The 26,141-nt window shown below is 44.8% G+C and overlaps 2 protein-coding genes across 2 annotated transcripts in view; one reads left to right on the forward strand and one right to left on the reverse strand.

The window, feature by feature from the left end:
• Window positions 1-6: 6 nt before the first annotated feature.
• On the reverse strand, window positions 7-25,449 carry ush1ga (Usher syndrome 1Ga (autosomal recessive)). The gene is made up of 3 exons (XM_071404648.1): window positions 25,129-25,449; window positions 9,590-10,097; window positions 7-3,472 (listed from the first exon to the last, which is right to left on the reverse strand). The coding sequence occupies exons 1-3, from the start codon at window positions 25,290-25,292 to the stop codon at window positions 2,639-2,641; spliced, it is 1,506 nt and encodes a 501-aa protein (XP_071260749.1). The 5' UTR covers window positions 25,293-25,449; the 3' UTR covers window positions 7-2,638.
• The window catches only part of otop2 (otopetrin 2), a 28,602-nt gene continuing 6,763 nt past the window's right edge, over window positions 4,303-26,141 (forward strand). Inside the window, exon 1 of the mRNA XM_071404443.1 lies at window positions 4,303-4,465. The gene's annotated coding sequence lies outside the window, so the exon portion shown is untranslated. The remainder of the gene's footprint in view (window positions 4,466-26,141) is intronic.

Below are 26,141 nucleotides of genomic sequence, written 5' to 3' on the forward strand. Positions count from 1 at the left end.
TCACCATATGATCATGTATGTCAAATATCCTGTCCTTAACAAATATACTGACGCCATGAGCACAGTCTCAGGGGATGGTAGTACGGTACCTAACATGCCCTATGTACTGACACCAGGAGCACAGTCTCAGGGGATGGTAGTACGGTACCTAACATGCCCCATGTACTGACACCAGGAGCACAGTCTCAGGGGATGGTAGTACGGTACCTAACATGCCCCATGTACTGACACCAGGAGCACAGTCTCAGGGGATGGTAGTACGGTACCTAACATGCCCCATGTACTGACACCAGGAGCACAGTCTCAGGGGATGGTAGTACGGTACTTAACATGCCCCATGTACTGACACCAGGAGCACAGTCTCAGGGGATGGTAGTACGGTACTAACATGCCCCATGTACTGACACCAGGAGCACAGTCTCAGGGGATGGTAGTACGGTACTTAACATGCCCCACAACGTATTGGGGTCAGACAGAGAGGTGTTGGAGGGGGGCAGGCCACACCTCCTTGTTCTTCTCTCTGTACACTGTGCCACATGGCATACAAGAACACTGCTGCACATCAGCACTGTGTTCTGTGGATACAGATCCAGGCAGTCTTTGGCTGACTGCGTATGGTGGCGCAATGCTCCAAAAGATGGCATGCCATAGCTCTCTGTCCTTCACGGAAGCAGCAAGGTCCTCTGTAGTTAATTAAAACGTTCAACAGTGGCGTTTAGTTCATTAAAACGGTCAACAGTGTCCTTTAGATCATTAAAACGGTCAACTGTGTTATTTAGTTAATTAAAACGGTCAACAGTGTCCTTTAGATCATTAAAAATGTCAACAGTGTTGTTTAGTTAATTAAAACGGTCAACAGTGTCATTTAGTTAATTAAAACTGTCAACAGTGTTGTTTAGTTTATTAAAACGGTCAACAGTATATTTTAGTTCATTAAAACAGTCAACAGTGTTGTTTAGATCATTAAAAAGGTCAACGGTGTCTTTTAGTTAATTAAAATTGGTCAACAGTGTCCTTTAGATCATTATAACAGTCAACAGTGTGGTTCAGTTAATTAAAAAGGTCAACAGTATCTTTTAGTGCATTAAAACAGTCAACAGTGCCGTTTAGTTAATTAAAACGGTCAACAGTGTCCTTTAGATCATTAAAGCAGTCAACAGTGTCGTTTAGTTAATTAAAACGGTCAACAGTGTCCTTTAGATCATTAAAATTGGTCAACAGTGCAGTGGACTTCTAGAACTCACTCTAATGAAGATGCAACGATCCAAAATACCTTTCAGATTTCTTCAGCTCTTCTCCTTCATTTATAAAGTCCATAGAAAGCTCAGGTTTCTGTATTTTACTTGTCTTCTTTTGTTCACTGAGATGTTTACCTTAACAATGTCCTCCTTTCTGACCCAGGGAATGAAATGACAACATTTCTCTGAATGTCCTTACATAATCGCAGTCTGACAAGCGTGTCTCTGAATATTGCATACACTACAACAAACCGCTATTTATGTTGTAGCTGTAAAGTCTCTGAATGTTGCATATACTACAACAAACCCCTATGAGACATTAGCCCTGACAAGACTGAGCTACAATGCTCCACTGACCTACCTTTAAGGTAGGAAGAGCATTCTGCTTGACCTGTACAGTGTGTCCACCTAGTGGTCTCCAGAAGAATGGCAATGCCATATTTGCAGAGACAGACAGGAATGAATTCTATGCCGGATTGTTACTATTATCATCAAGCAAAGAAAAAACTAGATGCCTACCTTCATAACTGTGTGTAGGGGAGAGCAGCGACGATACTAACATGTCCCAGTGAAAAATCCCCACACTACACACTCAGATGTAATCTGGAGGTTAGGTTTACTCTGTAGTGTAGGTTTACTCTGTAGTATAGGTTTACTCTGTAGGTTAGGTTTACTCTGTAGTGTAGGTTTACTCTGTAGTGTAGGTTTACTCTGTAGTGTAGGTTTACTCTGTAGTGTAGGTTTACTCTGTAGTGTAGGTTTACTCTGTAGGTTAGGTTTACTCTGTAGTGTAGGTTTACTCTGTAGTGTAGGTTTACTCTGTAAGTTAGGTTTACTCTGTAGTGTAGGTTTACTCTGTAGTGTAGGTTTACTCTGTAGTGTAGGTTTACTCTGTAGTACAGGTTTACTCTGTAGTACAGGTTTACTCTGTAGTGTAGGTTTACTCTGTAGTGTAGGTTTACTCTGTAGTGTAGGTTTACTCTGTAGTATAGGTTTACTCTGTAGGTTAGGTTTACTCTGTAGTGTAGGTTTACTCTGTAGGTTAGGTTTACTCTGTAGTGTAGGTTTACTCTGTAGTGTCGGTTTACTCTGTAGTGTAGGTTTACTCTGTAGTACAGGTTTACTCTGTAGGTTAGGTTTACTCTGTAGTATAGGTTTACTCTGTAGGTTAGGTTTACTTTGTAGTGTAGGTTTACTCTGTAGTGTAGGTTTACTCTGTAGTGTAGGTTTACTCTGTAGTATAGGTTTACTCTGTAGGTTAGGTTTACTCTGTAGTGTAGGTTTACTCTGTAGGTTAGGTTTACTCTGTAGGTTAGGTTTACTCTGTAGGTGAACATCACAGTAGTATAGGTATACAGTATCTACACAGCATCTTCAGATCCAAAAGTGTCAGTCACCATTCACAGCAGGGTGTCCTCGATGTAGTCAGGGTCCTCAAGGGTCTCCAGACGTCTCTTGCAGGCATCCAGGATTTTCTTCCTGGGCCCCAGGGGGATGTGGATGCTCTTGAGGTCCTGGTCCGAGCACAGCAGCAGCGCCTCCAGGTCAATCTTCTCCCGCCTGAAGACGGTGAGGAACTCGCCCATAGTCTGCGCAGCCAAGAACACCTCCAACGGGCTGGTGACGGCCTCGCAGTCATCATCCAGCCCCAGCTCCACCTCGTCCCAGGGAAGATCCTGGCGGTTCCTTTCCTGGAGGCTGCGGGCACTGCCGATGCTGTCCCCCCCATCGTCCAGGCTGGGCGAACGCCGCAGCCGGCTGCGCAACCGCACGTTGGCGCTGCCAGCCCGTTCGGTTCCTCCGCTGAGGCTCCCCTCGTCGCGCCCGCCGATGCCGAACAGACCGCCGCTGATATAGTTGCGTCGGAACACCATGGTTCCCAGACCGGGTCGGTTGAAGAGAGAGTCGTGGCCCGAGTCGGTGCTGACCTCAGAGTATTCCATGTTGGGCCGGTAAGACAAGTCCGGCTCGCTGATGGCACGAGAGATGGCGTCGTCGTTGGCATCTCCGTGGAATATATCTCGGAGGTTTCCGCGGCGCCCTGTGCGGTCCCGAGGGCCGACATAGGTTCCCTGTTTAAGGAACATGACATCGTTGCCCAGCTGGAGGCCCGAGAGGGAGCGCACACTCTTCCTGCCGTCCTCGTAGATCTTGAAGGTCCCGTCCCCTTGCTTCCTCTTCTCCAACCTCTTCTGGATCTTGGTCTTGCCTCGGGTTGTGGCGTGAAGAGTAGCCTGCAGGGACAAAGAGCAACACAGGCTTCAACCACTAATTATAGCGGAGCACACATCTCAAATTTAACAGATGACAAATGTTTAATGTTGGAGTGTAATGTCCCTTTCATTTTCAACATGGTGTACATAAATATAGATTGCAAATAACTGTCATTGTATCCTCTCCTTTCTCCACTGATGGGAAATGTTGCTGTTCCAACTGTTGTGCATGTAAAACTCCCCATCTGTTATGTCTGCTGCTGTATCATTTCACATGCACAACAGTTGGAACAGCAACATTTCCCATCAGTGGAGAAAGGAGAGGATACAATGACAGTTATTTGCAATCTATATTTATGTACACCATGTTTTAAATGAAAGGGACATTACACTCCAACATGAATCATTTGTCATCTGTTAAACTTGAGATGAGTCCACATCCCAGGTCATTCATTTTATAGATGCAGCTTTGTACTACAATCCTAAATGAAGGAAAAGAGAAGCACCATATTATTTCCTGATGTGCTGTGTTCATCTTTCCCATGTTTTCATTTAGCTTGAGGCATCATATAGCTGGAGCTACACAACCACTCATCTTGACATTGGACTATTTTTACGGTCTGAAAACATCTGACAAACGTTGGTTTTGGAGTGGAATGTCCCTTTAAATAACTATTCAAAAGGCATAAATGGCTGGATGAGGCTGTACTGTACTGACCTGAGAGTATGGCACACTGTCACACCCTGATCTATTTCACCTGTCTTGTGCTTGTCTCCACCCCCCTCCAGGTGTCTCCCATTTTCCCCATTATCCCCTGTGCATTTATACCTGAGTTTTCTGTTTGTCTGTTGCCTGTTTGTCTTGTCCCGTTAAGTCCTACCAGAGTGTTCCTGTGGTCTAGTTTGTCTTAGCCTTCCCAGTTCTGACCTTTCTGCCTGTCCTGAGCCTGCCTGCCTCTGATTTGGGAGAAAATGGGAGACATCTGGAGGGCAGTGGAGACAAGCACAAGACAGGTGAAATAGATCAGGGTGTGACACACACTGACAGTGTTTAGGTGAGGCAGCCTGTACTGACCTGAGAGTATGGCACACTGACAGTGTTTAGGTGAGGCAGCTTGTACTGACCTGAGAGTATGGCACACTGACAGTGTTTAGGTGGGGCAGCTTGTACTGACCTGGGAGTATGGCACACTGACAGTGTTTAGGTGAGGCAGCTTGTACTGACCAGAGAGTATGGCACACTGACAGTGTTTAGGTGAGGCAGTATGTACTGACCAGAGAGTATGGCACACTGACAGTGTTTAGGTGGTGCAGCCTGTACTGACCTGAGAGTATGGCACACTGACAGTGGTGTGTAGGTGGTGCAGCCTGTACTGACCTGAGAGTATGGCACACTGACAGTGTTTAGGTGAGGCAGCTTGTACTGACCAGAGAGTATGGCACACTGACAGTGTTTAGGTGAGGCAGCCTGTACTGACCAGAGAGTATGGTACACTGACAGTGTTTAGGTGAGGCAGCTTGTACTGACCTGAGAGTATGGCACACTGACAGTGTTTAGGTGAGGCAGCTTGTACTGACCTGAGAGTATGGCACACTGACAGTGTTTAGGTGGGGCAGCTTGTACTGACCAGAGAGTATGGCACACTGACAGTGTTTAGGTGAGGCAGCTTGTACTGACCTGAGAGTATGGCACACTGACAGTGTTTAGGTGGTGCAGCTTGTACTGACCTGAGAGTATGGCACACTGACAGTGTTTAGGTGAGGCAGCTTGTACTGACCAGAGAGTATGGCACACTGACAGTGTTTAGGTGGGGCAGCTTGTACTGACCAGAGATTATGGCACACTGACAGTGTTTAGGTGGGGCAGCTTGTACTGACCAGAGAGTATGGCACACTGACAGTGTTTAGGTGGGGCAGCTTGTACTGACCAGAGAGTATGGCACACTGACAGTGTTTAGGTGAGGCAGCTTGTACTGACCAGAGAGTATGGCACACTGACAGTGTTTAGGTGGGGCAGGTTGTACTGACCAGAGAGTATGGCACACTGACAGTGTTTAGGTGGGGCAGCTTGTACTGACCAGAGAGTATGGCACACTGACAGTGTTTAGGTGGGGCAGCTTGTACTGACCAGAGAGTATGGCACACTGACAGTGTTTAGGTGAGGCAGCTTGTACTGACCAGAGAGTATGGCACACTGACAGTGTTTAGGTGAGGCAGCTTGTACTGACCTGAGAGTATGGCACACTGACAGTGTTTAGGTGAGGCAGCTTGTACTGACCTGAGAGTATGGCACACTGACAGTGTTTAGGTGAGGCAGCTTGTACTGACCAGAGAGTATGGCACACTGACAGTGTTTAGGTGAGGCAGCTTGTACTGACCTGAGAGTATGGCACACTGACAGTGGTGTTTAGGTGAGGCAGCTTGTACTGACCAGAGAGTATGGCACACTGACAGTGGTGTTTAGGTGAGGCAGCTTGTACTGACCAGAGAGTATGGCACACTGACAGTGGTGTTTAGGTGGGGCAGCTTGTACTGACCAGAGAGTATGGCACACTGACAGTGTTTAGGTGAGGCAGCTTGTACTGACCAGAGAGTATGGCACACTGACAGTGTTTAGGTGAGGCAGCTTGTACTGACCTGAGAGTATGGCACACTGACAGTGGTGTTTAGGTGAGGCAGCTTGTACTGACCAGAGAGTATGGCACACTGACAGTGGTGTTTAGGTGAGGCAGCTTGTACTGACCAGAGAGTATGGCACACTGACAGTGGTGTTTAGGTGAGGCAGCTTGTACTGACCTGAGAGTATGGCACACTGACAGTGGTGTTTAGGTGAGGCAGCTTGTACTGACCTGAGAGTATGGCACACTGACAGTGTTTAGGTGAGGCAGCTTGTACTGACCTGAGAGTATGGCACACTGACAGTGTTTAGGTGGGGCAGCTTGTACTGACCTGAGAGTATGGCACACTGACAGTGTTTAGGTGAGGCAGCTTGTACTGACCTGAGAGTATGGCACACTGACAGTGTTTAGGTGAGGCAGCTTGTACTGACCTGATAGTATGGCACACTGACAGTGTTTAGGTGGGGCAGCTTGTACTGACCTGAGAGTATGGCACACTGACAGTGTTTAGGTGAGGTAGCTTGTACTGACCTGAGAGTATGGCACACTGACAGTGTTTAGGTGAGGCAGCTTGTACTGACCTGAGAGTATGGCACACTGACAGTGTTTAGGTGGGGCAGCTTGTACTGACCAGAGAGTATGGCACACTGACAGTGTTTAGGTGAGGCAGCTTGTACTGACCAGAGAGTATGGCACACTGACAGTGTTTAGGTGAGGCAGCTTGTACTGACCAGAGAGTATGGCACACTGACAGTGTTTAGGTGAGGCAGCTTGTACTGACCTGAGAGTATGGCACACTGACAGTGTTTAGGTGAGGCAGCCTGTACTGACCTGAGAGTATGGCACACTGACAGTGTTTAGGTGAGGCAGCTTGTACTGACCTGAGAGTATGGCACACTGACAGTGGTGTTTAGGTGAGGCAGCTTGTACTGACCTGAGAGTATGGCACACTGACAGTGTTTAGGTGAGGCAGCTTGTACTGACCTGAGAGTATGGCACACTGACAGTGGTGTTTAGGTGAGGCAGCTTGTACTGACCTGAGAGTATGGCACACTGACAGTGTTTAGGTGAGGCAGCTTGTACTGACCAGAGAGTATGGCACACTGACAGTGTTTAGGTGAGGCAGCTTGTACTGACCTGAGAGTATGGCACACTGACAGTGGTGTTTAGGTGAGGCAGCTTGTACTGACCAGAGAGTATGGCACACTGACAGTGGTGTTTAGGTGGGGCAGCTTGTACTGACCAGAGAGTATGGCACACTGACAGTGTTTAGGTGAGGCAGCTTGTACTGACCAGAGAGTATGGCACACTGACAGTGTTTAGGTGAGGCAGCTTGTACTGACCTGAGAGTATGGCACACTGACAGTGGTGTTTAGGTGAGGCAGCTTGTACTGACCAGAGAGTATGGCACACTGACAGTGGTGTTTAGGTGAGGCAGCTTGTACTGACCAGAGAGTATGGCACACTGACAGTGGTGTTTAGGTGAGGCAGCTTGTACTGACCTGAGAGTATGGCACACTGACAGTGGTGTTTAGGTGAGGCAGCTTGTACTGACCTGAGAGTATGGCACACTGACAGTGTTTAGGTGAGGCAGCTTGTACTGACCTGAGAGTATGGCACACTGACAGTGGTGTTTAGGTGAGGCAGCTTGTACTGACCTGAGAGTATGGCACACTGACAGTGTTTAGGTGGGGCAGCTTGTACTGACCTGAGAGTATGGCACACTGACAGTGTTTAGGTGAGGCAGCTTGTACTGACCTGAGAGTATGGCACACTGACAGTGTTTAGGTGGGGCAGCTTGTACTGACCTGAGAGTATGGCACACTGACAGTGTTTAGGTGAGGTAGCTTGTACTGACCTGAGAGTATGGCACACTGACAGTGTTTAGGTGAGGCAGCTTGTACTGACCTGAGAGTATGGCACACTGACAGTGTTTAGGTGGGGCAGCTTGTACTGACCAGAGAGTATGGCACACTGACAGTGTTTAGGTGAGGCAGCTTGTACTGACCAGAGAGTATGGCACACTGACAGTGTTTAGGTGAGGCAGCTTGTACTGACCTGAGAGTATGGCACACTGACAGTGTTTAGGTGAGGCAGCCTGTACTGACCTGAGAGTATGGCACACTGACAGTGTTTAGGTGAGGCAGCTTGTACTGACCTGAGAGTATGGCACACTGACAGTGGTGTTTAGGTGAGGCAGCTTGTACTGACCAGAGAGTATGGCACACTGACAGTGTTTAGGTGAGGCAGCTTGTACTGACCTGAGAGTATGGCACACTGACAGTGTTTAGGTGGGGCAGCTTGTACTGACCTGAGAGTATGGCACACTGACAGTGTTTAGGTGAGGCAGCTTGTACTGACCTGAGAGTATGGCACACTGACAGTGTTTAGGTGGGGCAGCTTGTACTGACCTGAGAGTATGGCACACTGACAGTGTTTAGGTGGTGCAGCTTGTACTGACCAGAGAGTATGGCACACTGACAGTGTTTAGGTGAGGCAGCTTGTACTGACCTGAGAGTATGGCACACTGACAGTGTTTAGGTGGGGCAGCTTGTACTGACCAGAGAGTATGGCACACTGACAGTGTTTAGGTGAGGCAGCTTGTACTGACCTGAGAGTATGGCACACTGACAGTGTTTAGGTGAGGCAGCCTGTACTGACCTGAGAGTATGGCACACTGACAGTGTTTAGGTGGGGCAGCTTGTACTGACCAGAGAGTATGGCACACTGACAGTGGTGTTTAGGTGAGGCAGCCTGTACTGACCTGAGAGTATGGCACACTGACAGTGTTTAGGTGGGGCAGCTTGTACTGACCTGAGAGTATGGCACACTGACAGTGGTGTTTAGGTGAGGCAGCCTGTACTGACCTGAGAGTATGGCACACTGACAGTGTTTAGGTGGGGCAGCTTGTACTGACCAGAGAGTATGGCACACTGACAGTGTTTAGGTGGGGCAGCTTGTACTGACCTGAGAGTATGGCACACTGACAGTGTTTAGGTGAGGTAGCTTGTACTGACCAGAGAGTATGGCACACTGACAGTGTTTAGGTGAGGCAGCTTGTACTGACCTGAGAGTATGGCACACTGACAGTGTTTAGGTGGGGCAGCTTGTACTGACCTGAGAGTATGGCACACTGACAGTGTTTAGGTGAGGCAGCTTGTACTGACCTGAGAGTATGGCACACTGACAGTGTTTAGGTGAGGCAGCTTGTACTGACCAGAGAGTATGGCACACTGACAGTGTTTAGGTGAGGCAGCTTGTACTGACCTGAGAGTATGGCACACTGACAGTGTTTAGGTTGTGCAGCTTGTACTGACCTGAGAGTATGGCACACTGACAGTGTTTAGGTGAGGCAGCTTGTACTGACCTGAGAGTATGGCACACTGACAGTGGTGTTTAGGTGAGGCAGTATGTACTTACCTGAGAGTATGGCACACTGACAGTGTTTAGGTGAGGCAGCTTGTACTGACCTGAGAGTATGGCACACTGACAGTGTTTAGGTGGGGCAGCTTGTACTGACCTGAGAGTATGGCACACTGACAGTGGTGGTGTTTAGGTGGTGCAGCTTGTACTGACCTGAGAGTATGGCACACTGACAGTGGTGGTGTTTAGGTGGTTTGCGGCTCACTGAGCTGCTTGTGTAGCTGGAGTAGCTCATGGCGTCTGACATGGACTGCTCCGACGCCTCCTCTTTGTGAAACTTGCGCTCCATGCGCTTGTGGTGCTTCCGCTGCAGCTTCACACACTCCTTAATCCTCCTCTCGGCCTCGCGGAAAGCCCGCTCCTTCAGCTTCCCCACCAGCTTGGGGTTAAGGGCCGACTGCTTGGCGGCAATCGAGTCCAGGTAGCGGACACAGTCCATGTGGCTTTTGGTGGCGGCCATGTCCAGGGGCGTGTGGTAGTCGTTGTCCAGGCACCACATGTTGGCACCGAAGGACACCAGGAAGGACAGGCAGTTGTGGTGGCCGTTGGCGGCTGCCAGGTGGAGAGGTGTGTTCCCCCATATGTCACACTTATCAGGGTTGCCTCTGCAGAACAAGAGGAAGTACAGACATCAGCTACAGTTTTGATCCAGAGAGGCTGAAGGAAGCAATGGGCATATAGCACACATATGGCGTCCATATTAGGAAGTCTTCATCCTACTATGGATGTTGTACACATAGACCTGGGACGAACACATAGACCTGGGACGAACACATAGACCTGGGACGAACATAGGACTATGTAAAAGTATTTCAAATACTTGAACTGTGCTTGATTTCGTTTTTTCCCCTCCAGAACCAATGGAGTAGTCCCAAATGTGAAAATATCAAGCTGAATCTAAGGCACCACAAATACGTGCTCTTAGTAAACAAGATACTTTCTTTTTTTCACTCTTACCTGAACTTGAAACATACATTTTGCAACGATGTCAAGATCATCCCCAACTATTTACAGTGCCAACGAAGACCCGTGCCAAGACAGAGGTGACGATGCTGTTACAACAAGTCATGCTGTTCTGTTCCAAAGGCATTCAGTAAGTGCTATCTGTGAGTAATATGAACCAGGAGAAGGATAACCCACTCTCAGATACTCCTGAACATAGCAGGTACCTTGTGATAAAGCCCATGATTTTTTTAAATCATGATTTCAGCACTGAGAGCTCATCCATGGGCTGTTCATCAAATCTTCATAAATCATGTTTAACCTTACATCACAGTACCCTTTAGCACTGGTAAATCTCCGCAGCAACAACAACACAGTAAAGTAATTCTTAATGACACCAAACAGATGGCAGATACACAAGTTATGAGATGAACAATACCACTGTGGACCTGCTGTCATTACGTGTAGAGGATTTCTCTGGCTTCTCCATGCTTTCCATTCCCCTACCATCAGCCTACCATGACCCCATGGGCACCTCCGCCTCCACTAGGACCAACACCTCTACACTACAGTCGGCCTGTAACACAACACACCGGCTTGTCAACACCACTACACTAACCAGTGTCTTGTTTCACGGGAGGCCCGGGCCGGTCGGGCTGCCCCTGACTCAGGAGCGTACTACCGGGGTGTGCATACCTGGTGACGTCATGCTCAATTCCTTCAGTCGCGCAGCATTGGCGCTGAGTTTTCCCAATGTAGTGACAGTGCAGATGACTTAACGTCACTAATATTTGTTTAGGGTGGAGGGCAGATTTGAGTTCTAATGTGTTCCATAAAACATTGATAACATATCACAACGTGATTCGTATTTCAGTTCTATTCCCAGGAAAAGGGAATTCTTTACAGGAATTACATCAAAGTTGAAATCCTGTTTACCGCCAGATTGTACTTCAATTTATCCTTTCAGAGGTTTAAATATTAACAGGAAGTTCCTCTTTATTTAGAGGCAGTGTATAAACAGCTGTCAGATTTGGAATGGTTCCGGATGGTGGTACACTAACCCTATTGCTGATCTTAAAGGGGAAGTTCAGGATTTTACAACTTGATGTTAGATGGTTCTTCACCCTGAAAGTACTCTATGGGCCTGGAGAAACTGTAATCCATGGTTCTTTTTTAAATGTATATATTTTATTTAACCTTTTATTTATCCAGGTGAGTCAGTTAAAACCCTTACACTGGTGGGCATTGGCCTATAGGGCTAAATGAAATGTTTTCCTCTGAGGAAATATGGAAAGCATATACATAATCATGGTAGCAATTAAAAGGGAACAGTTTGGAGATTTATGGGACAATTATTAGACTAAAGGTGAGGACAACAGTTCACCTGACACACTGTTGATTTAATGTGACTTTTCTCTTTACATTTACAGCACTTTTTACTGCATTTGTTGATAACTAAATCAGAAAATACTCTGGATACATTCAGTAACATGATAAGAATATTCTTGGAAAATGTGGGCTAGGTGCAACATAAGACAAAAGAATGACAAGGGTTTGAGTGAGAGGTCTAACTGGTGTTTCCAAGTGGCCACACACCTCTCCAAAGTGTGAACAGTTCCTAAGTCATTTCAATGCACTTTTATGACTCAAAGAAGAGTCTTCAACTATAAGGTGTTTTTGTATGTTCTATAGCCAACATGAGAAGCTCAATTATAAAATATGACATTACAGTGTTAAGGCTTTAACAGGGCAATTCAGAGCAGCAGATGGTAATTATTTTGCACATAGAATGGAGTCATGAGTGCATTCAGATGCGTGGTCCACGGCACATCTTTGTCCCAATACAACAAACACTGTCTGATTGTGTTCAGAACAAACCCAAGGTATGACACCATGTCATCTTGTAACTGTACATCAGTGTTCATAAACGTTGACACTGTATAATACATGAGTTTTATGATATGGAAATGTGAAGTGCACATGTATACAGCCCCTGCCTTACAATATAGGCCCTTATCAGAGTTCAAAGCTGCCTGTAAAGCACTACAAACAAATTCTTATTTACAATGACGGCCTGGCCAGTGACGACTAGGAAGTGCAGTGCAATAAATCAAATAACAACAAAACATTGAAATCACAGGACAAGACAGACATGACAACACAGAAGGACAGGGACATGTGACAACACAGAAGGACAGGGACATGTGACAACACAGAAGGACAGGGACATGTGACAACACAGAAGGACAGGGACATGTGACAACACAGGACAGGTTCACAGTCTAAATCTTCTAGGAACTGAGGGGTCACAGTCTCAATCTTCTAGGAACTGAGGGGTCACTGATGTACACAGAATAATAGAGAACAATGAAACAAATATACTTTATATTGGTTAGGGTCTGGTAGGGTTTTATTTATTATTGAACCTTAATTTAACTAGGCAAATCAGTTAAGAACAAATTCCCATAATGACGGCCTACCAAGCGCCGTCCTATGGCCGGTTGTGATACAGCCCGGGATCAAACCAGGGTATGTAGTGATGCCTCTAGCACTGAGATGCAGAGCCTTAGACCGCTGTGCCACTCGGTAGCCCATAAGGGGGTCAGGTTAGGGTCAGATAGGGTTAGGTAGAGTGTATTCTACTTGTACAGTAGAGGTTAGGTATTATTCAGCACTGTTCTATTGCTTGAGGATACGTTGACAGGCTGATTGGTGGAAATGTGAATGTGTGCTGTTTATCATAATCAGTGAGAGATGGGTGCAGTGCACATTTAGTGTAGTAAATGTTTTATAAGCTGTATACCGTGGGAATTCCTAGAACTAGGGTTGTTATCAGTTACTTTATCACCACACTGTCTAAGTGGACACGCCACTGTGTTACCTTGTGTACATTTACCCTGAACAAAATGGTGGAATGATGAAGCCCATCTTGCTTCTCTGGGGATCCCTTGCATGTTGAACTGTAGATGACATCCCCATAGTCAAGCATGGAAGATCATCTGTATTAGTGTCAACGGGGCAGAGGGGGTGAAAGAGGTCCTGTTATGACAGGGTCAATCCATTTGAATTCAATCACTTTTTGACAACTCCCCTTTTTGATTTGAAGTAAACCTTCCATACATATTTTCCCATTGTAGAAGTGATCAGAAAGTGACTCTTTTGACTTGAATACCAAAACATTCAAGAGATAAAGGTGCTCAAAGTTGACCCATGTTGCATACCTACCATACCATGAGACATCATGTCTTCATCACTGGAAAAGATAAACGCTTGAGATTGATATCTTTTAAATGCTTACAAACAGGGTTGTCAAACTATTTGATCATTTCTTGAAAAGAATCATGTTTTTTATAAAGTATAATTTTTAAACCTTAATGCATGTTGTGTCTCAACCGATGGCGGGCACAACACAACCTCAGATGATGTAAAGTAGGGTCTAAGTTACAACATATACGAATATAAAAAGAAAAACTGAGTTTACGAGTGTTTAGATACTTTTTATTTTTACATTTAACGTTAAATTAAGACAAAAATGACAACTGTTTGACAACTGCATTTCTCCATCCACTTCCTTCATCATTTCAGCCAATCACTTTTCCTGGCATGTTTTCCATCTGATCCTTTAGATTGCTGCTGCCTATTACTATGATAAATCACATGGCGAGGACGTTTGCTCTCAAGCTATTAATGTGCATGATATCTAACAAGTGGGGCAAGGCTAGTAGGGCTGACCCCAATTAGTCGATGGTTGATTGTTTGGTTGATAGGCTGTTGGTCAACCAAGATTATTTTAGTCGAGCAGTAGCAAATATATATATATATATATATATATATATATATATATATATACACTACCATTCAAAAGTTTTGGTCACTTAGAAATGTCCTTGTTTTTGAAGGAAAAGCAAAGAAATGTGTCCCTTAAAATAACATCAATTGATCAGAAATACAGTGTAGACATTGTTAATGTTGTAAATGACTATTGTAGCTGGAAATGGCAGATTTTTATGGAATATCTACATAGGCGAACAGAGGCCCACTATCAGCAACCATCACTCCTGTGTTCCATTGGCACGTTGTGTTAGCTAATCCAAGTTTATCATTTTAAAAGGCTAATTGATCATTAGAAAACCCTTTTGCAATTATGTTAGCACAGAAAATTGTTAGTTAGCTAACCCTCTTTCCACAGCTAGCAAAATATTTCTTTCTCATATGATTTGAGAAACGAATCATCAGGAGTAGGCAGCGTCATAAGTGAGTAAACTGAGATATGACTACGTTAATCAGGGCAATTTGTCCATAAATAGACAGGTATTTACCTCCTTGGTTGCAGGATCTTGTCTATTTTTACAAATGTTTTCTATTGAAATTCACTGTGGCGAGCTCATTTATATATTTTGTGATATGAATACCAAGTATGTCTACTTCACCGTAAGCCCATTTTAAAGGTAAACTGCAGGTTAATGTAAAAGTTTTGTTTTAAAGATCCAATACGTAATATTGTACACTTATCATAATTAGGTTTTAGTCCAGAGAGTCCAGAAGAGCTATCTAGATCTTCAGTGAGACATTGCAGGGATCTAGCTTGTGGACTTAATATAAAACTTGAGTCATCGGCATACATGGACACCTTTGTTTTTAAGCCTTGGATTTCTAATGTATGGAAAGTGTTGTATAAATCTAAAGGGATGCTGTCAAAAAGTGGTTGAATTCAAATGGATTTACCTGATATAAAAACCCAAGTCTGTCATTTTCCAGTTTTCTTTGAAAATCCATTAGGACCTTCACTAACATTAGCCACAGCTAGCTAGCTAACAATCAATGGAAGTGATAGGGGCAACCGTAAACTGTTTTTAAAAAAAGTTCCAGATGACCTTAAAGCAATAATTGAGTTGATTTCAGTTGACTTTCCAACATAAATACTTGAACAGACAGGATTTGACCTCAGTCGTAGTATCCCTATATACTGTAGCATTAGTCCTCCAACAGGCTTGATCAATATTTGATGAGCTGCAGGTGCAGCTAGCATTGCACTGGTCACAGAGGCTAGGGATACATTATTGATGGACAAAGCTGCAAGGTTTTCACAGACAGCGGAGAAGCTGTGTGCCTGCCACGCTAGTCCCAACCAGAGCCAGGATTAGCACCTTTCACCAGCCTGACCTTGATTTCTTGTGTGACCGACCCGGGTCTCGCGCGCAACACAACAGTTTTAGCCCAATGAGTTAAAGGCATTAACTAGGAACCCAGCAGATTAACACCCCACCTGCCTGATCCTGATTTCCCCCCCACTGTGAGAACGATCAAAATTCAAACCCAGGTCTGCTACGCGCCATATGGCTCTCTTAGTCCACTGAGCTAAAACCTAGGTATTAGCTAGGAGAGCCATAGGATTAACCAACTCCTAACTTGCCTGACTTTAATTTCTTCCTGCCCTGATCTGACAATCCACACTCTTAGAAAAAAACGTTCCAAAAGGGTTCTTCGACTGTACCCATAGGATAAACCTTTTTGGTTCCAGGTAGAACCCTTTTGGGTTCCATGTAGAACCCTCTGTGGAAAGGGTTTTACATGGAACCCAAAAGGGTTATAACTAGAACCAAAAGGGTTCTACCTGGAATCAAAAGGGGTTCTTCAGAGGGTTCCCCTATGGGGACAGCTGAAGAACCCTTTTTGGTCCTAGATAGCACCTTTTTTCTCAGAGTGCAGGGTTCTAACACATTACTGTGTTCCTTAGCCTTCTGAGCTAAAACCTCTGCATTAGCTCGGGCAGCCAAATTATTAAAATATCACCTGCCCAACCCTGGTTTCTCACTGTCGAGTGTTACCTACAAGGGTTCAAACTGGGTCGCCGGGATTTATTTGCTGTCTCCTCTCTTGTCTGCCAATTTTAGTGTCTTGTTTTGCATGTGTCGTCTTGTCTGGGACATAAGACAAAAGTGGTCTGGGATGTCTAAATCTTCTAGGAACTGAGGGGTCACCGTCTAAATCATTTAGGAACTGAGGGGTCACCGTCTAAATCATTTAGGAACTGAGGGGTCACGGTCTAAATCATTTAGGAACTGAGGGGTCACGGTCTAAATCATTTAGGAACTGAGGGGTCACGGTCTAAATCATTTAGGAACTGAGGGGTCACGGTCTAAATCATTTAGGAACTGAGGGGTCACCGTCTAAATCATTTAGGAACTGAGGGGTCACGGTCTAAATCATTTAGGAACTGAGGGGTCACGGTCTAAATCATTTAGGAACTGAGGGGTCACGGTCTAAATCATTTAGGAACTGAGGGGTCACGGTCTAAATCATTTAGGAACTGAGGGGTCACCGTCTAAATCATTTAGGAACTGAGGGGTCACGGTCTAAATCATTTAGGAACTGAGGGGTCACGGTCTAAATCTTCTAGGAACTGAGGGGTCACAGACGCATACAAAATAACAGAACAATTAAAAAATATACTTTATATTGGTCTCTACTATTCTGTATACATGAAACATCCTTGACTTCATCTGACCTGCTTATTCTACTGTACAGGTATGGTCACGGTTAGGTAGGGCGTATTGTACTTGTATAGGGTCCAGTAGGGTTTAGGTAGATGTAGGGCTAGGTTTAGGATCATGTAGGGCTATGGTTTAGGTAGGGCTAGGATCAGGTAGGGTTAGGGTATGTTAGGGTCAGGTAGGGCTAGAGCTAGGGTCAGGTAGGGTTGGGGTCATTTAGGGCTAGGTTTAGGATCAGGTAGGGCTAGGTTTAGGTTTAGGATCAGGTAGGGCTAGGGTCAGGTAGGGCTATGGTCATTCTGTTCTATTAAAACTTCTTCGGGCTAGGGGGCACTATTTTCACGTCCAGATGAAAAGCGTGCCCAAAGTAAACTGCCTGTTACTCAGGCCCAGAAGCTAGGATATGCATATAATTGGTCAATTTGGTTAGAAAACACACTAAAGTTTCTAAAACTGTTAAAATAATGTCTGAGTATAACATAACTTATTTGGCAGGCGAAACCCCGAGGACAAACCATCCAGGATTTTTTGTTGTTTTCAATCCGTTTTCTTTGGGAAACTATATTAATGAGACACCTGGTTACAGTTCCTATGGCTTCCACTAGATGTCAACAGTCTTTAGAAATTGGTTGATGTTTTTCTTTTGAGAAATGAAGAAGTACGGCTGTTCGTTGTGAGTGTCAAGCCAAGTGGACTCCATTGTTTGTTGCGCACAACCTGGAGCTCGCTCCACGTTGAATTTATCCGCTATTGAACACAGTATATTCTGTCTTAAATTTGATTGATTATTTCTGTTTTAGGATACCCAAGGTTGGATTAGGAAAGTTGTTTGGACCAAGTTTACAGGTAACTTATTAGATAATTTGTAGTCATGTTGGGCGAGTTGGAACCGGTGTATTTCTGAATCAAACGTGCCAAATAAATGGACATTTTGGGGATATAAAGAAGGAATTTATCGAACAAAAGGACCATTTGTGATGTTTCTGGGACATTTTGGAGTGCCAACAGAAGAAGCTCTTCAAAGGTAAGGCATGAATTATATCGTTATTTCTGACTTTCGTGTCCCACCTCCCTGGTTAAAATATGTTTGTCATGCATTTGTATGATGGGGCGCTGTCCTCAGATAATCGCATGGTTTGCTTTCGCCGTAAAACCTTTTTGAAATCTGACACGGCGGCTGGATTAACAAGAAGTTAAGCTTTATTTTGATGTATTGCACTTGTGATTTCATGGAAGTTTAATATTTATAGTAATTTGAATTGGGCGCTCTGCAATTTCACCGGATGTTGTCGAGGGGTCCGCTAGCGGATCGTCTAGCCGTAACAGGTTAAGAATATGTATCACAGTTTAACTGAGTTACAAGAGTACTTTTCTTCATTAAATCTTTATTTGTCAAAATGCAAATAAAGATTTATTTATTTTTCTCTCATTTTTGATTATCAGCGTCTTTTGGGGCTCCTATTTTGTCCACTCTCCTGGTAAATGTTTTGGGGTGCAAATGTATGTGCAAAGGGGACTCAAAAAAGTGCTTTAAAGGACTGTGTCACAAATGCCCGGGCCTCTGGGCAGACGAATCTCAAATAAATCTAAATATCAGTGCTATTATATAATATCTGCCAATTACCAGACACTTTATCCAAAGCCACTTACATTGATGCATACATTTTACGTCTGGTCCCAGGAATCCAACTCACCATCATGGCATTGCACACATCATGCTCTACCAACTGAGCTACAGACGACCAGCTATTTGATGATACATAATGGCTGTTATGCAATTACAGCGCCAGTTGTTAGACATTACATGATTTTACACATCCCTCACTCTTCTCTGGGCACCTTTTACTGCAGGTCATAGCCCAATAATAACACATGATAACCCCTGTTCACTTAACATATGATAAGAATGGAATGGAATTGAAAAGTACTCCACTGTCCTCAGTGTCCTGACTATGCTTGTTGTTACATCATAGAATGACAGATTGTTGCTCCCTACTGCTACTGTTTCACTATCCACTAAATTCACTATAAATCCACTGTAAATCTGCCAGGCCTGTATTTCAGCAGCAAACCCAATAAAGTTGTCAGACATCATTGAAATGATCTCCCTGGATCTCAAGGGTGCTGCCGTCTAGTAGTCACTGGTGTTGTGAGAAACTATGGTGACTATGAAAGTATTTTTAGTACCAAATGTCACGCAGACTTCTTCATGGTGTTAGAATGGCTGTTTATCATAATCAGTGAGAGATGGGTACAGTGCACATTTAGTGTAGTAAATGTTTTATCAGCTGTATACCGTGGGAATTCCTAGAACTAGGGTTGTTATCAGTTACTTTATCACCACACTGTCTAAGTGGACCCGCCATTGTGTTACCTTGTGTACATTTACCCTGAACAAAATGGTGGAATGCACAGAGGACTAATGAACCACATCAAACCTAATTTGGCATTTGCTTACAGTATAATTGTGTTTCTGAAATGCACACAAGGCCCACTTAGTCTGTGTGAGAGAACGAGAGATCGGACTATGCCTGGCAAAAGCAGACACACTGACAGAGAGTGAGAAATGACAGAGAAGGGGAAAGAGACAGGGAGACAGAGAGAGACAAAAAATTAAACCCAACACATTTGGCCCTTTCACTGCTGGAATACCTCGGTCACCTGACCTTTTCGGCAATGGGAGCTTATTGAGCACCCTCCACCTATACCCTGCCATGCTCTCAGCCCCCACAACCCCCTGCCACTGATGCCCCTTCACAACCACTAAGCTCCTGATATGCCTAACCTCCTTGACACTGAGGGTGTACAGTGCATTGCCCCCCACCTCCGCAAACTTCCCCAGGATCGGAGTGTTAAAAGTCAGTACGTCCTCCAAACCTTCCTGCCAGTCCCTAGTGTCTGCTGTCACTTGCAATGGTGGAAACGGTGGCTTAGGCAGCGCTACCTGGACCTCCCCATGACTCTCTCCAGCAGCCTCAGAGACGTGAGTCCTGCCTGCTGTGCTAACCCTCCAGCAGCCGTAGGTCAGCTAGTTTCTTGATTCCATTAAATATACCTGCAGGGTGGCTGAACGACCTTAAAGGGATCTGTGGGTTGTGGAAGATGGCCTCCCATGGCTCATGCACCACACCCCCTTCTCGTGTGGGCCTTGGCAGTTGCCAGGCCCTCAGTACTAGAGTGTAAAAGTCTAACACCCCTGCTGTGTTCGGCCTCTCCGGCCTCATGAGGAGAAGCTGCTGGTCCAGCCCTAAATTAACAGCCCTCAACAGAGCACATGCTAGTTCCCTCCAGCCATCATCAGTGTGGTATAGTCTCTGTGCCACTTTGAGTCGGAAGCCTGCCACCCTGCTCTCCAGGTCCATGAGGCCTTGTCCCCCCTCCTGGACAGGCAGCAGACCGCCGGGGTCAATTTATGGCATAGGGACGATGCCACCAAGTTGTTGATGATCAGCACCCTCACTCTGTATGACACTTGGTAGAGGAGCCACCTCCACTTCGCCTGGCTTCGACACCACCACTTGTGACACTCCCTCACAGTTCTTCCTGACCCACCCCTCCAAGCCCAGATGCAACCCCCCCCCGGAAGCTGCCCTGTCCCTCCATGCCCCACATAACAGAGCCTCTCAAACTAGACCCCGTAGGTTCTGCTCATCCCTAATCATCTCTGAGACGTCAGCAGCGTATGCTGATATTGCTACACCTGTCCTCAACCCTGTCTGGCACACACACTGCCCACAGCCTCCTGTGTAGCAGGCCCAGAAGTTCCTCAATAGTAAGTGTGCATAGCTGCCCCGATAGAGGACATCCCTGGCAAATGTCCCGCCCTACCCAGACTGGCCTACCCAGACTGGCCTACCCAGACTGGCCTACTCAGCCCCCCCGCCCACCTTCACCATACATGAAGCCCCAGCATACATTTTAACACAGGCCACAAAATTCTCCCCACAACCAAATGCAGACAACAGATTGAACAGATAGTCATGGTCCATCCTATCAAAGGCTTTCTAAGGAAGAAGGTCCAAAGATCACATTCTAAAGGCTTTTGACAGGCCCAGCATGTCCCTGGTTCTGAACAGATTGTCTGTGATTGAGCATCCTGGTACACAGTACATTTGGTCCTTGTTTACAATAGAGTCCCAGTTGGACTTCAGTCTGTTAGAGAGGACCTTGGCAAAGACCTTATAGTCCCCACAGAACAACGCTCCAGGCCTCCAGTTCTTTAGGTCACTCAAACCACCCACCAACTGCTTAGTTGCAACTCCCCCGACGCACTCACGCAACACATAAAACAAGTCCTGTCCAATTCACTTTTTATAAAAGTCCACAGGCAGACCATCGACCAGCGGGGGCAGCCAGGGGCCATCTTAGAGATGGCAGCCGAGAGTTTGTGAAACGTCCGGGGAAAATCAATGTAATTTCTCTGAGTTTGGGAACGTCCGTGAGCAGAACCTGAGAACACACAGGAGTTCCACACCCGTCAAGCTCCCTCATCTCCCCACAACAGAAGTTACACCATCAGACAAACTCTGTTTTTTCAACCCAAAGAAGAAAGAGCTGGGAGCATCCATCCCTCTCAACATGGAACATCTAGCTCATACAAGTGCTCCCTAGCAGCCCGGCCCTACCTTTCCCTAGCAGCCCGGCCCTATGATCTAGCAGCCCGGCCCTACCTTGCCCTAGCAGCCCGGCCCTAGCAGCTCAGCCTCCACCTCACTTATGAACCTCAAGCTCCCCAGTTCTCTCCTGGACTCTGAAAGCTGAATACTGCTGACAGAACGGCTGAATCTGGGCTTTCCCTATGTCCCACCACTGACTGAGAGACTCCCCTTTCCGCTGTCCCCACCTCTACCAAAAGCCTTGGACGCTTGAGAAAAGGTGGCATCTTGTAAGAGCTTTACGTGTAATTTCCAATAGGATGCCTGACAGGGCCCTGGTGAAACAGATAACTTAGCCATGGTACGGAGGCCCTCACCAGCCTATTGCTCTGACAGTTGATCGTATGAATACGATTCTCACCCTACCCCCAACCACCTTCACCCACGTATACTAATGTGGTGGGATACTTAGTTCTGTGTCCACTGTCGTTACAATCTCCCCCCAACACAAGGTATGTGTGAAAGCCCCTGTCTTAAACACCCAAACAGGACCCCACCCACTCCCAACCCATATTAGGTGCATACACATTTATGGAGAGAAAGAGAGAGACAGAAGGAGAGAGAAATAGAGATTAGAGAGAGAGAGAATCCCCCAAACTTTTGCCAATTAACTACTTTGCTAATGGGCTTCTTTCTCTGGACAGGAAGGGAAACCAGGTCAGCCAGAAACACGCTGAAGAGAGCTTTGTGTACTCCAGTTTACTGGTGCTTCCTAATCTAAATCGAACATACATTCAGGTCCAAAGTTATTGGCAATCCTTGATAAAGATGAGCAAAAAAGACTATATAAAATAAATAATACAAATACTGAGTTGTTGTATGCTCAATCAAATTTGATTTGATTGTATGCTCAATCAAATTGGGAAATGTTTACACATCTTTTTTATCACATGTTAAACACAATCTATTTCTCTGATCAATTGTATTAGTATATAATATAATTTTCCCTTTTTTTTTGCATACAATATATCTCAGTTGTATTATTTCATACAGTTTAAAAAAGTATTTATCAAGGATGCCATAAGTTTTGAACCTGATGTTATCTAAACAGGCTCATTGGCCACTGGTCATTTGCACTGATTGTCCCAAATTAGATGGATTCATTTTTTATCCTGAATAGAATGTATGATCTGAATTAATTTATAGCTACTGACAAATGACATACATGGAAACTAAGTGGCATTGTCTGTCTATAAAAAATGCATTACACTTTACAAGTTTTTACTGAAAGAAGAACTAGCATGATGACGTGTGATGAGTTGTCCATTGTTGCATCACATAACTCTGACCTGCACAATAACCAGTAAAGTAACATTCTACATCTAGAATTCTAATCTCAACCTCTCTGATGCTCTGATGTTTTTTCAAGAAGCAATGTTAAGCTGAGGAGAGGATACAACAACAGCCTTAACTGATCATGGTAGACTTCCTGTTTTTGGCAAACATTTATGTTGCTAGGATATGATTAGAGCATGATGACACTTTTTATGGTTAATTGAAAAACAGTGACATAATAACTAAGCAGTAGCTTGCTCATTGGTTAGTCTATAGTTGGAGCCAGTAGTCCCTCCACAAAGAAGGTAGGGCGAGGCCAAATCAATCAATGCACATCGTCACGTCAACAAAACATTTATCAGATCCATTGTGATATTTTGGGGGGGTATTTGGAAGTTTTATTTACATATATAGAATATGAGATGAGTGATACAGCAGTGTACAGAGTGACTGGTAGAACGCGGGATTGAACCGCTGCCTCAGGACCCCTGGCAGTGCCCTATGTGACTTTAAATGGCACAAAGTCTGGAACAATCTTGAACCGCTGCCCTGAGGCAGCGGTTCAATCCCGCGTTCTACCAGTCACTCTGTACACTGCTGTATCACTCATCTCATATTCTATATATGTAAATAAAACTTCCAAATACCCCCCCAAAATATCACAATGGATCTGATAAATGTTTTGTTGACGTGACGATGTGCATTGATTGTCTATCAATGGAAAGGTTCATGATTAAACTGGTCTACACAGCTAGGCTGTATCCTCGTGGCTGACCCTAGCTGTGCCAGTCAACATACTGTATGTCTGCGGGTATTTGGGGAAAAGGAGAAGGCAATTTTTGTTATTTATCCTGCATCAGTCAGTAGGCTACTGTTACTTTATTTATCCTGCATCCTGAATCAGTCAGTAGGATACTGTTACTTTATTTATCCTGCATCCTGAATCAGTCAGTAGGATACTGTTACTTTATTTATCCTGCATCCTGAATCAGTCAGTAGGCTACTGTTACTTTATTTATCCTGCATCCTGAATCAGTCAGTAGGCGACTGTTACTTTATTTATCCTGCATCCTGAATCAGTCAGTAGGATACTGTTACTTTATTTATCCTGCATCCTGAATCAGTCAGTAGGCTACTGTTACGTTATTTATCCTGCATCCTGAATCAGTCAGTAGGCTACTGTTACGTTATTTATCCTGAATCAGTCAGTAGGCTACTGTTACGTTATTTATCATGCATCCTGAATCAGTCAGTAGGCTACTGTTACTTTATTTATCATGCATCCTGAATCAGCCAGTAGGCTACTGTTACTTTATTTATCCTGCATCCTGAATCAGTCAGTAGGCTACTGTTACGTTATTTATCATGCATCCTGAATCAGTCAGTAGGCTACTGTTACTTTATTTATCATGCATCCTGAATCAGCCAGTAGGCTACTGTTACTTTATTTATCCTGCATCCTGAATCAGTCAGTAGGCTACTGTTACTTTATTTATCCTGCATCCTGAATCAGTCAGTAGGCTACTGTTACTTTATTTATCCTGCATCCTGAATCAGTCAGTAGGCTACTGTTACTTTATTTATCTTGCATCCTGAATCAGTCAGTAGGCTACTGTTACTTTATTTATCCTGCATCCTGAATCAGTCAGTAGGCTACTGATACTTTATTTATCCTGCATCCTGAATCAGTCAGTAGGCTATGATCTCCTCTTTCATGTGTTTATTATGGCACATCCCTCTAGCACTACTGGTGCTGCACCTTGCTACTGACCTTACTAGCCCTACCTAATGTTACAGACCTTACCTAATGTTACAGACCTTTAATACTAGCCCTACCTAATGTTACAGACCTTACCTAATTCTACAGACCTGACCTAATGTTACAGACCTTTTAATACTAGCCCTACCTAATGTTACAGACCTTACCTAACGCTACAGATCTTACTAGACCGGAGCTAATTCCTACAGAGGTGTTGCGTTCCCTAGGAGAATATACATAAACTACACAGAGCACTGCATGAAGGGGTAGGCTAGCTAGTATAGGTTAGCTATAGAATAGAATAACTATTTTCCACAGGGGGAACTTTACCTATCGTATCTATCCATAATAAGAGTGCGCATTAATACTTCAATGTCTACCAACACAATATTATTAACCACACGAGATATGGACACTATCTATCCTTTACTACTGCACGAGTTGAGCAAAAGGAATACAAGATTCCACACGTGACGAAAAGTAAATTTTCAGTTCTTAAAAGCCTACTTACCCTCTGCCCACGATAAGTCGTAGAGCCTCCAAGTTGCCATGATAAGCGGCCCATAACGTCGGTGTCATGCCATCTTCATCCGGCGCGTTCAAGTCCTTCCGCGTAGCCTCTTTCAGCAGGTCCAGGTAGCCATCCCGGGCCGCCTTGTGATACCTGTCATTCATGGTATCAACGGGCCCTCGACTCCATTGCTCTCGGTCGTCATCTACCCATCTCTCGGTCTAAATGGAAGGCACCACAGGCTAGAGTTCCACTGCCAGCCTCCGCCTGTGTTTCATTGTAAGCAAGCGCCGAAATGTTATTGTGGCGTATGCTGTTGCAGTGACGGCCGCGCGAGCCGAGAAGGAACGCGCATTTGGTATCCAGGGGCTGTTATTAGTTTGTCTGGTCCCACAGTAATATAATTGTTCTGGTCTACATGATGTGCACAAAATGCACGGAGCCTAATATAAATGTGAATGAATATAGAGAAATAAAGAAAAAAGCTTGGAATATATAGGCCTTCTTTAAAAATAACTTCAAGTTCAATATTCATATTCTACAGATGCAGCCTATACACTCTTAGAAAAAGGGTTCCAAAAGGGTTCTTTGGCTGTCGCCATGGCAGAGCCCTTTTTGTGTCCCAGTAGAACAATTTTTGGTTCCAGGTAGAACCCTTTTGGGTTCCATGTAGAACCCTTTTTGGTTCCATGTAGAACCCTCTGTCGAAAGGGTTCTACATGGAACCAAAAAGGGTTCTACATGGAACCAAAAAGGGTTCTACATGGAACCAAAAAGGGTTCTTCGGAGGGTTCTCCTATTGGGACAGCCAAAGTACCATTTGGTGTTCTAGATAGGAGTATAGGTATTCATTTCCAATAGCCATTTAGAGTCCGCTGAAATGTTGATTCATGCATAGAACAACATAACATTTGATATGCTTTTAAACATTTCATACGCCATTATAAAGGCTCATGCACGCTTATAAGAAGTTATACCTCATTATAACAGCAGTCTGCCAGTGTTCCTGAACA

Source organism: Salvelinus alpinus, chromosome 1 (assembly GCF_045679555.1).
Source record: "Salvelinus alpinus chromosome 1, SLU_Salpinus.1, whole genome shotgun sequence".
Classification (NCBI taxonomy): domain Eukaryota; kingdom Metazoa; phylum Chordata; class Actinopteri; order Salmoniformes; family Salmonidae; genus Salvelinus; species Salvelinus alpinus.

Bases quoted from the DNA above. Each gene is read 5' to 3' on its own strand.
- ush1ga (XM_071404648.1), bottom strand. From the start codon at position 25,292: ATGAATGACAGGTATCACAAGGCGGCCCGGGATGGCTACCTGGACCTG. The intron at 10,098-25,128 runs GTAAGTAGGCTT...CTTGTTCTGCAG, and splicing joins CGACTTATCGTGGGCAGAGG to AGGCAACCCTGATAAGTGTG. The intron at 3,473-9,589 runs GTCAGTACAAGC...TTGTCCCTGCAG, and splicing joins TCAGTGTGCCATACTCTCAG to GCTACTCTTCACGCCACAAC.